Source organism: Apteryx rowi, unplaced genomic scaffold (genome assembly GCF_003343035.1).
Source record: "Apteryx rowi isolate R43461 unplaced genomic scaffold, aptRow1 scaffold_313, whole genome shotgun sequence".
Classification (NCBI taxonomy): Eukaryota; Metazoa; Chordata; class Aves; order Apterygiformes; family Apterygidae; genus Apteryx; species Apteryx rowi.
In genome coordinates this window covers 656,731-675,273 of record NW_020449564.1, presented here as the reverse complement: position 1 = coordinate 675,273, position 18,543 = coordinate 656,731, and the positions used below count along the sequence as shown (strand labels likewise).

Genomic DNA, 18,543 nt, shown 5'->3' with positions numbered 1-18,543 from the left:
GGAAAAAATAATCTTTCCTTCCCTTTTTTTTCTTTTTTTTTCTTTTTTTTTTCAAGGGAATGTCTCCTGTTAGTGAGCTTAAGTGCAAAATCTAGAGGTATATGTAGTAATGGAAAGATTAAAAAAAAAAAAAAAGTAAAATCTTTGATTGCTCCTAGTTTTTGTGAGATCCAACAGTATTCATTGATGGAACAGTCCAGCAAAGGAAAACAGTCTGTTTTACAAAACAAATTTGAAGGATATACAATGTAAAGTCACTTTCATGACAGGACTTCTAGTGCAACATTTTGTGTCTCTTCTAGCTGCAAAATGAGGTCAGGAAATATATTTTATTGAGGATAGGTAGTAGTAGGGGGTTACTCTCCTCAAAAGAGAAGAGCTACTAATTTGATGTTGTATGGTTTGCTAATTTGATTTTGTATGATTAAGAAAATACTTCTTTCTGTCTTCTGTATGCATTTCTTTGTCTTTTATTTTAGCCCTTTGTTTAAAATTTCCTTTTTCTTCCCGCTTACTGAAATGAGGTACCGTTCTTGTTGGTGAATGGAATTCTTTTGGGTAGTGTTGTGTATTAAAGAAAATACCTTGAGCTGTCTGCCTGTCTTCTGAGCACTCTGGTAGAAACTGGTAAGGGATTTTCTGCATGTCAGTGAGGGGAAGCAGCATGCATCTTCAGCAGATCATAGAAAGATTTCTGGATGTGGTAATTGTTTGATGTGTCAGACTATTGAGATTTCAATAGCAGAGTGATAAAGGTAAGATTTAGGTAGATTGGTCTTTGAAGACTGTAGGGTAAGGGGAAGACGATAGAAGTAGTCCAGTAGAGTTGATTAAGAATGGATTAAATAGATTTACATTTCTGTTTTTTTTTTTTTTTGTGACAAAGCTTTGTTATTAGTGTCACTAAAACTTAGATATGTAATTTTAAATAAGGGATTAATTGAACAGGTGGCATATAGATACTTGCTGGTTGATGTTCTTGGCATGTAACTTTGCCAGTGTAGCTGGACCTTATTTAAAGCAAAATTGATGTTTCAGATAAATCTTTTGAGTACATGCTGCTGTTACATAGGTCTTTAGTGCCGTGTTTGAAGAAAGGTTCGTGAACTAGAAAGGGATCAAATTCAGTTATACTTAAAGGCCAAAGCTCAGCAAGCCATGTTACTTTCACGGTTTGTATCTTTTTTTGAGACAGGACACTGAAATTTTCTTTCACAATTCTGAACACCTTCTTTGGTTATATTACAGTTCAGATGCCCATAAATCAAATTGCTTGTCCTGTCAAGAATGTTTTGTCAGCAAATTTATTCCTCAAAGACAGCTCCAGATTATGGATTTGAGACAATGTGAAGAAGAGTAGAAAGCACATTGGTGTGAGAGTTGAGAAATCTCAGTTTTGTTAGCAACTGTGCCACTGATACACTGTCTGGTATTGAGAATCACATTTTTTCTTTTTTTGTACCATGATCTGTTTACACTGTAAACTCTGTTGGCTAGAATCTGTGATAGTACAGAGGAATTGGATCTCAGTTGCGGCTTTTGATGCTGTAATATCCATAAACATTGTAAGTGTAAGTAGAGCTTCTTACACTTAAAAACACGAACACATGGCAATTTAGCATTAATTTTAAATTATGTGTTTTATGACATCAAAATGTAAGGTTTTATATGCAAGAAAAGAGGAGAATGATAATAAGACTTACCTGTGCTCACTGTCAGCACTTTGAAGCAGTGTTAATTGGTAGGTGGGTTGTCAGTGTCAAGATACCAGTGAAGACATGGGGTGGTCCGACATCCCAGTCCTGGTGAATGAAGGCAGCCATTTGATATATTAAATGCTTTTTTAGGTACAGTATTCATCAAAAGATTAAAAAGTTTTTTTTTTTCTTTTAGCTACAGCTGTAGTTAGCTAATGTCATGTCATTTAAAGTATAATTTCCCTCCATTGTTAGTAACTAGAACATTTCTTTTGTCAGTTAGTGTTACTTATTATTTGCTACTTTTTCTGTTACACTTGTGTGACAATGCTGAGCCAGGTTTTTTTGGTTGTTTTGATATCTAAGATGCTACTTGTTCAAATAGCACTGTTCCTTCTGTATACTTTTCTGACCACTGTTTATTACTACTTAAAAATAAATATAATATGGATTTTTTTTTATGGAGTATGTTATTACTGTTATAACTTGTCTTGCCCTTAATCATTTGGTGTGGATGAGCTAAAGGAAATTGTTTGCAGGACAACAGACCGGGTGTTGTATTTTGAACGTAGCAATGGTTCCGCCATTGGTTCAGTCAGTTACCACTTAAAAGAGCTTTTAAAAGCACCAGACAAATTCAGTGAATTGGATGTAGTATGAAAAAGCAATAGAAAATGTTCAGGAAGGTACATAAATGAAATGGAAGGAGTTGTAATGCCACTGTGCTGTCTTTAGCAGCTTTCGAAGACTTACTGATTCAGGTAGGTCGATAACATAAATAGGATTTTCAACATCTAGGATGCTGGTATGCCTAGGATTTTGAGTATCTTGAATAAGCAGTATGATCTTTTCTCCCCTTCTTGGTTAGGTTCTTTCTGATTTATTTTTTTTTCTCCTATTGTTCCCAATCTTGGCCAAATTTTTCTTAAATTGCTCTGTAGAAGCATTAAATTTTTCTAAGGTCTAATTTCTGAGGACTTTAATGGAAAATATTTTTTTTTAATTGATCACCATTAATTTGAAAATATAAAATGGTATGGAAGTTACTGTATGTTTAAAATAAAAGCTAATATATTGATAGCCCCCACTGGGCAGGGGGAGAGGAGAAGGTAATTATGGTGAACATTAGCTTAAGGTATGAAATCAACTTTTGCATACTAAAATAAATGGTGTAAGAGTACTATTAAAACTAAATAAAAAACATACTTTAAGGAAAAGGGAGTAATACAAATATACCTAATGAGAATCCAAATATGTAATTGGAAAATAAGTACTTGCACATACCTGGTGTTTAAGGAAGACTTAATTTAGACCACAGTGAAAGACCATTGTCCTTCCAAGAGCTTGGCCTGTGCATCAGTTAAGTCATCAGGGTTTCTAGTGGTATGTACAATTCATGCTTGCCTCTGCTTGAGGTGGATTTGTAATATGATGGTGGAGGCAAGCTGATTCGGTTGTGTATTTCCGCTAAACTGTTTTACTCTGTTCTGATTTAAAAATAATGTGACAGGAACTGAAGTAATTTTTGCCTCTTTTCACAAACAAACAGAGCAGTGGGACAAACGTTAAAGGTGTGCAATGTCTTTCGTCTTAGTATTAGTCTCCCTTCCTCTGTAAGACTAGTTTAAAAGGATATGCTTGTTTGATATCTGAATTTCTTTCCTTAGCAAGTTATCATTCTGATTCTTTATCTTTTAATTTTGGAAAGCCATTTTGAGCTGCTAGTGATACAATGAAAAAGTAGTAAATAGGAGACAAGATAAAAATCAGCCACATCGAATATTAGAGCATACTTAAATTATACCAGTATTTGGGGGGATTGAGGCAATATTTTGACACACCTAACTTAATTAAACTAATTCAGCAACCAAAGAAATGAATTTTATAAGCTGGAAGACTCAAGCTGAATAAGAAAATGAGATAGAAAGTATGAAGAGATTTTTATGGTAAATATAACAGTGGAAGAAATTCTGGGAGTCAAGCTTAACTGATATGCTTTTTCTCTTTAACAGGATGGTTTTTAATGATGGCTTATTAAATAATGAACATTTTCGTTGATGGGTTACTTCCACAAGTACCTATTGTTGTGGTGGGGGGGGGGGTGATTCAAGCAAATGAGCCTCATAGTGTGAGAGAAATATACTTTATTTAAGGAATTAAAGAGGAGTTGCATGACACAGCTTTAGCTTTTCTTACGGTCAGATCTCTTTGCACCCCTACTCTTACATTTGTACATCTTGGTGGGTTGTGTGCTGTAGTGGAGTCTCAGTACATTCGCTGGTGCACCAGGAGCCATTGGCTAGGGGAGATTTCATACCGCTCTGGGTTCAATCTGAGTGAAGTCTCCGTGGCTGAGACTTTGTCTTTTATTTGCTCCTCTGCCTCATTCATAAACGATCCTACTCTTCTTGCTGGCTCTCCATACCTAGTGAGACTTCTCAGAGTCTGCTCTTACTGGTTAATATCAAACGGGAAAACACTTTTGATCTTTTGCATGATGGAAATACTCTTGGTATGTGCAATTTTGCTTTAACTAAGTGGTGCCAAGCCATTGGCCTTAGGGGTCCAAATGGAACTCACAGCTATTTTCTAGGGAAACAATAGATTTCTAAATTCTCTTGAGGAACTTCTAGAACTATCTTAGAAACAAGGGACCATACAAAACCGAACTGTAACCTATATCTCAGGGTATTTTTCAGATTTATTCGGTATTTCAAATGCAAAATAAACCCTTCAGAATTCATGCTCTTTAGGCATGGTATGAGGACAGATTTTTTTTTTTTTTTTTTTTAATGCAGCAACTGTTTCTAAAGATCAGCTGCCTAGGAAGAAATATGTCTATCTTGCATTGTCAGTCCCCACAGATTCTAGTTCTCATGCAATACTTAATCCAGTAATGCTAAAAGTTTTTCTAAATGTGATGCTGTACAAGTTACACAACAAGTTAAACTTCAATTTCTTGAACCAGGTACAGCAAAGTTCTTGTTCTGTGTGCTCTACCAGTGTACCTCTCTAGCTATTTTGACAATTACAGTTGTAGAACATACATTCTTTAATTTTTGATTTTGTGGCTGTAGGATTTTGCATGCAAAAACACTTTGTTTATATGCTTACAGTGATCTTTTGATGCAAAATTTGGATAGAAATTGTGTTTGACCATAGAATTGTGCTCCAGAAGTGAAACTTTCCATAAAATTTCTCTTGAATTTTTTCTGGTAACTAGTTAGGTGTTGTTGAAGGTGGCTGTGGCCTTTGCATGTATAGTTGCTGTGGCAGTTAATTATTTTGAAATGCTTTTAGTAATCTGGATGGCTGCATGGTGGTCTTGCAAAACTGTAGATAAACTTTTATTTTCATCTTACTGCTGAAGGCAGAGGTATATTAATGTTCTCAACTATTTTGATAGTAAGGGCTCCCATATGCTCAAACATTGTTACTAAAAACTGCTCTTAATAAAGGTATTAGCACCACTTTGGTAACAGAATTGTTTGAATAAGAATTATATAAATGTTTCCATCCTACGCAGGGGAAAAAAAAAAGAAAACTTGAGATGGGCATTGTTGTAAAGGTGTTCAAAGCTGTTGCCACTCTTTGATATTTAGTGTTGATGTACGAAAGATTGCTTATAGTAGTTCATGAATATTGTATCTGCAGTGCCATTGGCACTTGTTTGTGGTGAAGTTCGCCACCATTTTATCCTGTGCCTGTTACTCTTGTGCTGGTGTGATACCAGGGTGAAAAGAACTCTCATTACAGGAAGGTGTTTTAAAGTCCCAGATTGAGGCATTTGTAATTGCTTGCTTTCTTTGAGCTACTGCAGCTCTTGTAGCTTATCCTGTGTAATATCTAATTGTTGTAACTGCATTGCATAAGGTTAATAGAATAGCTTATACAGTGCAGTGTAGTGCTTCCCCAGTTCTGGCTTACTACCTTATTGGTTGCCTAATTTGGAAATTATTCTGAGAACTGGGAAAAGAGTATGGACTGATGTAGGTGCTAGTTGGCATGGTATATATGTAAAGGCACTGCATCGCTTAATAGAAGTAGTGCATTTTTTGGTGTAGGCAGTTGTCAGATTCTAACACGTTTGTTGCTGCAAGACTGTTACCTCCCTACATAGAGGCACCCGACTTGGTCTGCTTTTCCATCTTGCTAGCTGTTGGTTCATGGGATATCCTATGCTGTTGTTTTGTTGTGCTCGCTGTGGAGGTACTGTAAAGACACCGTGCTCTGCAAAGAGCTAGTGACATAGCTGTCCCATGTTTCTTCCCCACTTCCCTATGGAAGAAGGAAGACTGTCATAGTTTTAGTGAGAAAAATCTTTTTCATGCTCACCTGTACTTTTTGTAAATTTGTGAAATAAAAATAGTCATAAATTGCAAAAATATGGTTGAATTTGTAGCAAAGTTCTTAAATGTGTGTATGCCTAAGATTTTCCCTGTTGATAGTTAAAACAGAAATATCCAGTTGTATAAGGAAGCAAATTTATTATTCTAGTAAGTATAAGTAGATGATTTTTAGTAGTGGGTTGCTGGAATAGAGATGTAGAAAGTAATTCAGGCATTACAAACTCTAAATCTCACTTCTCTTCTTTTCCTTTAATTAATTTTTTTCAAAAAAATAAAAAAAATCCTGTCTACTGTTGTGGGGGGGAGGATGGGGAAGGAAGGAGAGGGAGAGAATGTACATCCTTTTCCTATTTCCAAAAGCCTGAACAACTTTTCTGTGTCAAAACTGGTCTTCCAGTCTTTCCTGTATGCCAAATGATGCCAGGCACTACTCAGTTTTCCTAGCCACTGTTTTCCTGTTTATTATAATTATGTGTCAATTCTCTAAGTATATGGTTAAGCTAAAGATTTGAAGAAGCATTTTGCTTGCTACTTTTCCATTCTGTTGCATAGTGGCTCTACATTGTTATTAGCTGAATCTCTGCTGAATTAGTTGCATTTCTGCTATATCACAAAGAAGTTTTCTGGAAATAGGGAATGCCTTGTTGTAAAATAGAGCTGTGATCTTTTATTAGAGTTCCTCAAGTCTTACCTAAACTTCCTTAAAATTAGAGTTAAAAAAGGATGGTGAAATTCTGCCCCTCGTGAAATCAGCTGACAGAATTCCCATGCACTTGATGAGGTCAAGTTTTCATATAAAATTTCTGTACGTTTACTGAATATAATAATAGGTGAAATATAATATGGGATAAGACTTTTCTGCTTAAAAATAGTCACTTGCTATAAAGTACTTGATAGTTTCTGCATGAATGGAAATATAGTCTCTCCTAATTTGGGGCCCAGCTCCTGAGCTTTCTCGGCTCCATTGAGGTTAGTGCAGGATTTTTATATTTAAAGATGAAGAAAGATGTGCCCTCACAGTACTACTTCCCAGGTTTAGTTATTCTTGATTCCCTGTGCATACTCCCTCCTTTCCCCTCCCCCACCCTGCTTGGTTAAGGTCTAAACAAATTTTAGAAAGGAGATGTTTCAGTTAACCCTTGTTATATACAATCTGTAGAAATGGCAGCACTCTGATGCTGATAGGTTATAAATATAAACTCTTCTATCACGTGAGTTCTTTTAATCAATTAGAAAAAAAAAAAGGTTTTAGATCTGCAGTGAGGCATTCTAAGCCATAAGCAGAATTTTTTTGTTACAATTCTAAAATACCTTAAACATTCTTTATAAAGCGCAACAACCAAAACAATTTGCTGGTTTCTTAGGTGTTTTACAATTTGTAGCTTATATTCTTATGGTATTTTTCTTGTCTTTCTATAGGGCTGAAAGACACACAGGAGTCTTCATGGATATAGTTGATACATTTAACCATTTAATTCCTACTGAACACTTAGATGATGCCCTATTTCTAGGATCCAACCTGGAGAATGAAGTCTGTGAGGATTTTAGTACAAGTCAAAATCTCTTAGAGGATTCGCTGAAGAACATGCTCAGCGATAAGGATCCTATGCTAGGATCTGCAAGTGCCCAGTTCTGTTTGCCTGTTTTGGATAGCAATGATCCCAATTTCCAGATGCCTTGTTCAACAGGTAAATCTTACAATTTTTTAAAATTACAATTTAAAATTCAGTAATACTCTAGTGCCATCCCTTTTTGATAATGTAGAAATAATACTTTGGGATTTCTCTCTCCTTCCTGCCCCTTTTGTTGCGCTGCTTACATGTCAGGCCTTAAAACCCATGCAGTTCGTTCTTTAACTTGGTCATGTAGCAATGACAAAAGGCTCCTCCTAATCTGGATCAGAAGTAATTCAGGCTTTGTTTTGAGTACATGTAAATTTTCCCCAAGTAAAGCCGTGACTTGTTTAGCCTAAGTACTGTGCCCAATCAGGGAAGTCACCAGTTGCTTTCAAAATTTTAATAATTCAGGGTTAGCAATAGGAGTGTTTGAGTTGTACAAATTATTGCTCTAACTTTATGGTTACTCTGTTAGTACTAGGAGTTCTAGTACTGAGCTGGGTACCAGTACCAGATGCTGGGTGTTTTGCTTTGTTTGGTTTCAAACAAAACACTGGATAGATAATACAGTTCTTCACTAATGTTTGGAAACACTTGAATTGGAATTAATTCAGAATAAAGTGGTAAATGAGAATAGTATTAGGAGTTTTGAAGCAGTTTGAAAGATCAAAAAAAGAAAAATCAGTGGTCTAGTTTCTAAAAATCACTTATGTTAATATTTAGCTGGAATAATTGCACTGAATTTAGTGTTAGAGATGAAAATATATTCTTCTATGCTTAATGGAGTCTCCTTCTCTGGAGATATTCAAAACGCACCTGGATGCAATCCTGTGCAATGTGCTCTAGGTGACCCTGCTTGAGCAGGGGGGTTGGACTAGATGATCTCCAGAGGTCCCTTCCAACCTCAGCGATTCTGTGTGAATAGCTTTTCTTATTTGACCGGAAGTAAAAAATAAATTTTTAGGTTGGTTACTGAAAAAACAGTATTGTAGAGTACTGTAAATAACTTTAACTGTATCCACATCTAAAAGCGTTCTAGAAACTTTCATGAACTGTTTCTGAAAATCTTGACCATTTCCTCATACAGGATGTATTTTATTTCTGCCAACAGACTAAATTTGCACCTTCACTAAATTGAGTGGTCTTACAAGGAGAATGGTAAATCAAAGATGCTGTTGACTGAGGTAGTGATAAAAGTGAACTACAAAGCCAAAACAAAATATTTGATTTTTTTGCTACTTCAGTACAACATGATTTGAGGTCATCTTTAAAGTTTTCTATTGTTCTTGCCGTATTCCATATCCTTATACTTATTTCCCTTTAACCTACTGAACAAAACTATCTGAATCTTAATGTGTGTAAAGAAATAAAAGAATTCCACAACCAAACCAAATTCTTCCTCTCCAAATCTTTTATCTCCTCCCAGTAAAACAGTGATGCAGATTCTAGTTTCATGCTATCAACAGCTGTGCATCCTTCAGTAAGCCTATACTGCATTTAAAATTTGTGTATTAGCTGGTAGGATACAGCTGGATATTTTGGTAGTTACATGGAGAGATTTTGGGGCTTTTTGGCACGCTAGCTGGATATTTCTCCTAAAAGTGATCATCAGTGGAATAATTAATACTATTGATATTTAAATAATCATATGCAAGTTTTAAGCTTGCTGTCTGTTAAAATAAAATTTGAGACTTACTGTTTCAGGCTGCCTGCAGACTCAGGGAATCAAAACTGATTTGATTTATGCTCAGTTCTTGTATTTACTTTTTTTTAATTTGTAGAATCACATTTTTTAGTAAGTAAATGAAAACATGCGATTTGAAATTCATGTAGTGGGGATTCAGAAGATCAGAGAATGCTCTTGCTGTTGCTTGTTCTTTATAGGTATGACCACAGTGTGGTGTGTGGGGTTTTTTTGTTTGGTTGGTTTGTTTTTTTTTAGCTGGGAATAACAATTATCAGTTTGAAGCTATGTTTCTTTGCTTGTCTGTCTTCCCTGAGTGTTTGTGCAGTTCATCATTCTTTTGATTTGTCTGAAAGGCTTGTTGGTCATCTAATACAACTTATGTTGTCTACTGGTAAGAGTGCAGTCATACAAGAGGATAGTATCCCTTGTTAGAACTACTGATACAAAGGCTGGGGGTTTTTTTGTTTTTGTTTTTTTCCAGATTGTATGCATGAAAGCTTATCTCTATCCCAACAATGGTTTGTCTGAAGAAGAGAAAATAATAGCTCTTCCCACAAAGCTTGCCTTGCTTATATCCTTAGAGCTACAAGACTGTGCCATACAGAAAGATATTTTGCTATTTTCTGATCCATCCAGTTCTCTCTCTCTCTCTCTCTCTCTTTTAATTCTTCCTGTGTAGAATCTTAATATGAGTTTGTCCTATAGTGCGTTGAGTGGTATGGTAACAGGATGGTTGTCTGTTGGCTATTCTCTTATCCCTTCCCTAGAACAAAAGGTGTACATATTGAAATGTATTTTTGGTAAGATTTTACTGGTTTTAAGTACACTTACTGTTACCTATTCATGTTAAGCAGAGCAAGACCTAAGAAATGTTGTTTCTTACAGTCTTTAATTCTGTTGGCAGTCTTGAGCTGATTCCTGAAGAAGAGTTCAGTTTTTCCAAAGGTAGAAATTTATCTACCATAACCTTATTTTAGACCTTCAAACAGTATTTTGCATAACCCATGTCTATTCCATGGAACAGTTTAATAAAAGGAGCAAAAAGCTCATGAAAATTAATTCAGAAGGCCAGTTTAAACAGCAAAGGATAGATTTAGCATGCTTGCTGGACCATGAATAACTAAAATATACTCTGTTCTGTCCACATTTACATTTATAAAGTGGTGAAGTTTTCATGCTGTAGCATATTCCACTGCTGCGAGCTAACTGAAGAGATAAAGGTATAAATAGTTAGAATGAGATGGTTTGGCTAAAATGGAATAGGGTCTCATAGATAAAATGGAGGAACGGAAGGTATGGCTCATTAATACTGCTGTGAAAGCCTGGTTTGAGCAAAAAGTTCAAGAGTATTCGCAAACCTGTGCCCAAAACAAGTATGTTGACTTCATACGCCTGCAACTGAAAGGTGTTATACCATGTCTCTAAATATGAAATTTTCTTCGTGAGCATGAGTACATTTCTGAGTTGGCAGGTTTGAGAAAGGCTGATATCAGGCCCGCTTACCCACATATTAATTTTTTTCACGATTGTGACAGCATTTTCTCTGCTCTCCTTCAGAGATCAGATCTTTTTGGCTACCAGCTGTGTTTGTCTGAAAAACATTTCCCTTTTCTTGCTCTTAAGTTGACTTTCAGGTATGGGTCTGTTTTCAGCTTTATTTATTTATTTATTTATTTATTTTTTTTTTTTACTGCTGGATTGACATCAGTTCTTGCTGGATGTTGTTTCCAGGCTTCATCCAAAGCTACTGCTCATCAATGCTGCATCTGTCTTACTCAGCTGTAGGGTTTATCTTGCACATCATTAACCATGAACTAAACTTTTGTTAATACTAAGCCCTTTTTTATAGTGATGGTCTGACTGTATGTGATCGATGCTGCTAACAATTGGTTGCATGTCCTTTAAATAGTTCAAGTACTCATCTATATTAAAGTTGAACAGAACCACATAGATTTTTATGTGAATTCAAGTTTAATTTCCAGTCGCTGCTTGTCAGAGGCATCTGCCCAGCAAGCACGCAAACCATTTTGCAAGTAAGTCTCTGTGTACTTCTGTCAGGGAAGATGGTGAGATCTTGTGGTCAGCGCTGCTGAGGTATGACAGATAGCAAAGAGCATGAGAATGCTGTTGCCTGTCTCCTGATAGGAGATTTATCAGTGCTAGTAAAGCAGTTTCATGTTCACGTCTCTTCCTGAACCTGTTCTGTGCTGGATCTAAATGTTTTTTTCGGTTAGATGACGTTGCCGGTCTTTGTCTACTCTGTGAGCTTGCTTCCTAATTGCCACTGAGTAACGGAATGGGGTTGTCTTGTTCAGCTTTGACTGAACAGTTTGGAGAACACTGCTCATTTGGACAGGACCTTCTGAAAATGGCTGTGGGCAAAGGTGGAAATAACTATTCTTGACTCTTCCACAAGCTGGAAAGGATGTGGAACAAATTAATGGATGATATGCTGAGATCCTTTTACGATGTGTTTGCAATGAGTGACTGAAACTGAAAACGTAGTTGGTTTGTGGGGTTAGACCAAGCAGATTCCTGCTGCTGTAGGTAGCACAGTTAGGAAGTCTTCTCTTATTTCAGTGAATGGAGGTACCAGCTCTTCACAGGTCTTGTTACTCACTGCAATTTGTAGGGATTTAGCCATAGTGAAAGCTGTTTACTGTCTGGCAGTAAAGGCCTAGTGCCTGTAGCGGAAGTTGGTAAAACCACTCTCTTGGCCAGTTAGAGGACAGAATTTGACAAAATGAGGCTTTGAAGGATTAGTTTAAAGTGAAGCCAAAGTTTCAGAAACTATCAAAAGCGTCCCATATTATGTTTTAGGTCTTGATTGTTTCTTTGTGCCTTATCTGGTCATCAGTACAGGAGGGTGGTGTTTCTCCCACAAGCTGAATAATCAGGACAGGAGGGTAGATTGTGTAGAACAGTTGCTGGGCAATCTTTCATGTTTTCTTTCCTTTTCTTTTTTTTCTTTTTGTTTTTTTTTTTCCTTCTCCTTCTGAGTAATTCTGTGATCATAAGTTGAAAATGCAAAGCTTAGGATATGGTGTAACTTTTGAGAGCAACATTAAAAAAAAAAAAAACTTTGTATGGTACCATGATGATGAGGTGTTTTTTGTTGTTCTTATTTCTTGTTAAAAGCTTATCCACTAATTTTAAAAGCTTGTTAGCATAGCAGGTCAGATTGGATACCCTTATAGCTAAGATCACATGATTTCCTTCACTGTAAATCACATGGAGTTTAGTCATGGAACAGTGGCAATTTATCTTATTTGTGGTAAACAGCCACAGACGCTTCCCCTGTCGCATCTGGCATAATTGATATATAAGCCAAGATCAAACTAAGTAATCACAGTGATCATGCTAAATTGGTATTTCTCAGTTATCGTGGATGCTGTAGTTTTTCAGAATATCATTCCCTAGAGCTGTTTGCTTTATTATGCATATAATGGAGGGAATGGCATTTGCACTGTATATTTTTTGGAGACATTTGGTATTTCATAATAAAATCACACCTTCAAGTGATTAAGCTTATGGGTACATTTATCACATCAGGTATCTCTAACAAATGTTGAGGAAGACTGGCCCTRTAAGAGAGCATGCAGAGGGTGTCGAGGACATCTTTTTAATTACCCCTTTTTTCCTGTCCCTCTAGACTGCTGCTTGGAAAGTGAAAGTGTTTCCCCCAAGTGCAGACTGCTCTCTTTGTAATTTTATTCTGTGGTTTCATTAGTACTGTTGAAAGCACTATTACCTCTGCTAAAATTGTGATCACCTACTAAATCTTTGGAGCCAAAAGAGTTGTTCAGACTGCAAATACTTTTCTTTAGCCAGCATTCTGGCTGGCTGTGTTAGCAAATTCAGTCTCTTTTCACTGAAAGCAAATGTACGTTTATTTTTCTCCTGCACATGAAGTAATTGTGAATCTAACCTTCAGATTGCTACCCAAAATAGGGTCTACAAGTTTCTCTCAGTATTCTTACCTCTCCCTGCCTTCCTTCCTCCAAGCTCTCCATGTGAACAGTTGCACACTGTCTTGTGACTAAGGTAGTAACTTTTCTGTATAAAATTTAAGTCTGCTATATTGCTATTATATTGAGAACCTGGAAAATGTTTATTTTGCATGCTTTTTGGTTTGTAGGTAACAAACTACCAGTTTTCCCCACTTTAGGTCCTTCTGAAATATGAGTTGTTTATTCCTTTGGATCAGTTTCACAGATGGAGAGATGCTGGATCTGTAAAAAGGTTTGCAAGGCAGTTAAAGTGTTCGCAAATCACAGAAGTCATTTAAAGGCTCTCTTAATAAAAGTATCTGCCTGGTTTACTGTATTTTTATTTTGTTGTTGGAATTTTTTTTTACTACTCTCTACATCCAAAGTAACAGGCTGCCATAGCCAGAGAATTTTGAATCCATAGCCCTGTGATGTAACTCCTTTTTTTTTTTTTTTTTAATGGGGATTCAATCCTCTGTCAAGATTCAAGCTGTCTTGTTACATTTGTTAATCCTAATTCTTTCATATATTTTTATTCTTAAAGATGGGAAAAAGCCCTCTTTACAACTTGGGGATTAACAGAGAACCAGGAGTAAATGTTTAATTTAATATTTCAAAGGCTAGCTACTGTGATTCTTTTCTTGCCTTGCAGGGTTAGTACAAGGTAGTGATAGACAAATTCTTTTCAATTAAACAGATTACATGCTTACAGGAAAAAAATCCTAAAATAATTGGAATTTGGTGTTTTCTTATGTAAATTACATAAATATCATTATGTATTTCTTATGTAAATATCATTAATGATTTCATCTCTCTTGAAGGTTGTATTTTTGTCTATCAAAGTATATTTTTAATTCTGCTTCTTGAACATATGCATCTCGGATGTCAATAGGAAAAAGATAAATAGGCCATCTTCATTTGTAGAGTCTGAGATTTAGTGTTATTTCTTCCACTATAAACACATATATTTCATTGCTTTATTGGTTTATTATTAGTGCTGCTTAAGGTTTACCTGGATATGCGCATTAGTTACTGCTTTAGGTTGTTTCTGTTTTTTTTCCACTAAAACTTAATGCTGGTTCTTAGGTCATCAGCAGCATATAACATGGTAGCAATTTTAAAATGTACAACCATTTGCATAACATCTGTGATGCTTTTAGAATTCAAATATGGAATCAGCCTTGAACTTGTTCAGTTCTGCTGTTATCATGATACAGGTGCAGGTAGCATTTACAACTACACAAAGCAGGAATAGTGAAATTCTGTTCTCTGTGTGTAGGTAAGCAAAAGGAAACCGGTTACAGCATCTGCAGGGAAAAAAACTTTCTGCAATTTAGACTTACTTTGACCAGTGTGTCTAAATTTTGGCTGTAGATAATCAAGGGAAGAGTTATGTTAATAAAAATGAGGAAAATAAAGACATGTGAGTTTTGGATGTTATTTTAGGAGTAATTCTCCTTCCCTCCTTCCTCTTCCCCTAGCAATTCAGACATCTTGTTTTCCTCAATTTAACATGGATGAGGAATTAAAAAGCTGTCTCACTACTGTTTTAATACACAGAAACTTTTCCTTTAAATTTGCAAGTAAACTATTTTCACTACGTGTGGCGGTAGCACACCACCGGTAGTTTGGTATTTTTAATGCTTTTGGAATATTGTGGATAACTGAGAGACTTAAAACATTAAGTTGGTAGCAATGGTGCATTTTTCAGTGTACATATATTGAATATGACTCATATTTTCCTTATTCGGAGCTTGTTAAATTGTACAGTAGTTTACAACTTTTCTGTTCCAATTTGAGTTTTTCTTGTTTTTTTTTTTTCCTTCCTCCTAGCTGATTTTCTGTCATTTATCTCTGTCTTAATTTCTTCAGATATATATTACTGAGGTCACCTATACCCCTTTCTGTCCTTTTGATTCTGTCTCTTTCTGTTTGTCAGGTTCCTCTTTCCAAACCTGTCTCTCTGCCTCCACTTTCCTTTCATAATGTAATTTTCTAGTCTCCTTCTCTGTGTCTGTTACTGCTCCCTGTCACTTTTTCTTTTCCCAGCAGGGTTCTGTGTTGAACGCTCCTCATCCAGCCTCATAGTGTTGTAAGAGCTGAATTAGAGCTCAGATGGTTTGAAAGTAACAAGATTCTGTGCTTCAAATTTCTCTGTAAAATTAAAGCTACAGCACAGAGTCTTGTAAGTATGAAAATACTTTCATTCTAATACTTCAAACTAATAGCTGTCAATAACAGACTGTATTTGTCCCTTATCTTAATAAAGAAAGGTGTGTAAATTAAATAACTTGCTCAAGAACATTGTAAAACCTGGAGCTGTAATGGCAGCCCTAAAACCTGCTCCAAAATTGTTTCAAAAGTTGTCTGAGTAGTCTTTATTCATTGCGTTACCTTCCATAGTTAGTTTAGTTCTGCACTGAAGAGACGGAAGAGGATCTGTCAAGAGTCTCTTTTGTCACAGCCTAGTCCCTAATACCAATTCCACATTTTGTAAGAACACTGCTATAATAAGAATGCTAATAACAAAGTGCAGAACTATTGGAGTAACATAATCTTTGAGAATATAAGAATGGACAGTCTGGGTTAGGATAAGGGTCCATCTTGTATAGTTTCCTGTCTTGGACAGTGGCTCCCAATATCAGATATTTAGAGGATAATAAGGTCTAACAGGGCAGTTACAGTGCGGTCTCTTTCCCAGTATGTCTTTTTAGCTTCTGGCAATCAAGTGATTAAGGAGCACTCACATGAGTGGGGCGAGACTAGTATTATCAGTCCTCTGCAGCTCGTGTGGGATACGTATATGTATACACGCACATGCATAAAGATGCCTCTCTGGATTGAAAAGAAAGCTGCCAGTAACTTCCAAAAATACATTTTTCTTGTAAACTGAGGTATACAATGCAGTCACTAAAAATTATGGTTTAAATATAAATCAATAACAATAAACTGTCAGCTCAAGAAACTCCTAGCATTCAGCTGCTGCTGGCTGTCTAATTATCATGGTCCAGAATGCTGTTTACCTGGTGCCAAGGTCAGCCTTCTTCAAGAGGCTGCTTAAAACCTTTCTAATACTTAACTTTAAAATTAACAGGGTTTTTTGTTCTTCATGACAGAAGCTTGTGGGCTGAATGAGAGTCTTGCTAGACTTGATTGTGGATCACCGTTTGGCCTTAGCAGTTTTACAACTTTTATTTTTTGTTATTTTAAAATTATGCTCATTATTGCATTGTTTTCACAAAAACACTTCCTTTTTTTAAAGCTGTGGTAACATCATTTGAAAAGGAGCAGGAATTAATAGATTTTCCAAGACAATCTAAAAATTCTAACAATTTTTAATTTCTATTAACTTCTTGATTGTTTTGATTTCTAAGATAAATATATTCATTTAAATCTGTTTTAAATAAGCAATTGTTAGAAATTTTTAGAGATCTTTTTTCTGTCATGTAAGTTAACCTGTCTTAAAAATGCTTCTAGGTAGGTGCCTGAATAGTGAAAAACAGGCTTTGTTTGGTTGTTTGGAGTCTGTGCTGTATTTGTCAAACCCTCCTACATGTTTTACAAAATCACTTGGGGGTTTAGCTTGATTTCACAGATTTCGCATCCTACAGGGACCGGGATTCATTAATCACACATAGGATCTTGGGATAGGAGAGGCTGCCATTGCAGAACCAAACTTAGAGAAAGTGAGGGGAATGGCTGGTACAGTGGTACAGTGGCCTCTTAGGAAACCTATTTTCAGGAGCAACCTCTGGGACCCTTCTCAGGTTAGTGGAGGTTAGGAGTTTGGCGAAGACAATGTTCTCAGGCACTGGCTGGAGACTAGTGCATGCTGCACTCTGCCCTTCTGAAAAGGGGTTGCAGGCGCAGATATGTGATGTGGGTGGGACTTACAGCTTTAATTGTGTCCTACGAGAAAACTGTGATTTAAACTCTTTGCACTTCTGGATCAGCTCTTTCTGCTGTTCACCTTTCTTCACTTTTTCTTAGGTGGGAAGGGACAGTGAGGGACAGCTGATCCTCTAAGACTGGGGACCTTCCTGTGGCAAAAAACAATAAAAATGTGAGTCCACCAAAAAGCTATAAGGACTATCTACAAAAATTTTAAACTTTGGGTGATAGCTTCTTCTGCACTGAAACTGCCTCACATGGGAATTTTCTGTCTTGCCTTTCTTCATTTTTTCCTTTTGTTTGTTTTTAGATGGCCCTGTTTTATTTATATCCCTTGTCTTTTCCCCTGCCTTGCTCAATCTTACAGCTATAACATTTTTGATCATTTTAAGTTTTAGGCTCCTTTCTGTTTTTGTTTTTTTCCAGTTATTAGTCTTGATGATATTATGGATGAAGAAGGAGTTAAAGAGAGTGGTAACGACACCATCGATGAAGATGAGCTAATTTTACCTAGCAGGAATTTGAGGAGCCGTTCAGAAGAAACATCAGTCACATCACCAAGAAAATCTCCACGTTTAATGGCACAAGGTGATCATTCAACAGATGATGAATGCTTTTGCATATTTGATGTCAGTTGAATTTTTATAAGCCATTCCTAACATTTATAAACTTTAAAGCTTTACTATATGGTTGCGTGAATTATAATACAGGCACTTCCCATTTGCTTGAATTGTAGCTAGAATTCAGCATTCATAGGGTGCTATTCAGTTTGATTTTCTTTATAATAAATATTTGATGTCTTCCTTATGGTCTGGGGTCCTCAAACTCATTTTTGAGATTTTTTTACCTGCATCAGATTAGCATTGGTGTTCTTCGCCAACAAAGATTTAATCTATATGAAGAAATTAGATGTAAACTCATAGAGCCATTTTGTATTTTCAAACAGTACTGGAGTATTAGATTGGATATTAGATTAGATATTGGAATGGCTCTTTATTTCTAATTAAAAATTTAATTCTATTTATTCATATTAATGTATTTTCTTTTTGTTTTGAATTAGGTTATTAATTGCACTTTTAAGTCTTTCATCCACATATCTGAACATGCTTAAGTATTTTAATCAAGTACTTAAATTCTGCGTGGTAGCTAATTGTATATGGTTAGGGTTTTTTTCTTTTTCACTTGTCAAACTGATGGAGTTACAGATCTACTTTCATAGAGTAGGTTAACTTAAAAACATAAAATTATTTAATATGGGAGTCAGAGTTTAAATAAGACTCCATGTTACAAAGCCAGAGAGTATACTTTTTAAAC

At 35.9% G+C, this 18,543-nt stretch overlaps 1 protein-coding gene across 3 annotated transcripts in view; it reads left to right on the top strand.

The window, feature by feature from the left end:
- The first annotated feature begins 7,473 nt into the window (after positions 1-7,473).
- The window catches only part of PHF3 (PHD finger protein 3), a 48,955-nt gene continuing 37,885 nt past the window's right edge, over positions 7,474-18,543 (top strand). For 2 of the 3 annotated variants that reach the window (XM_026070580.1, XM_026070582.1), the window contains exons 1-2: positions 7,474-7,734; positions 17,656-17,817. In XM_026070580.1, coding sequence (XP_025926365.1) covers positions 7,491-7,734; positions 17,656-17,817 — 406 coding nt within the window. In that variant the 5' untranslated portion in view covers positions 7,474-7,490. Of the gene's footprint in view, positions 7,735-17,328; positions 17,402-17,655; positions 17,818-18,543 lie in introns of all 3 variants that reach the window. The other variant, XM_026070583.1, reaches the window with a different exon arrangement.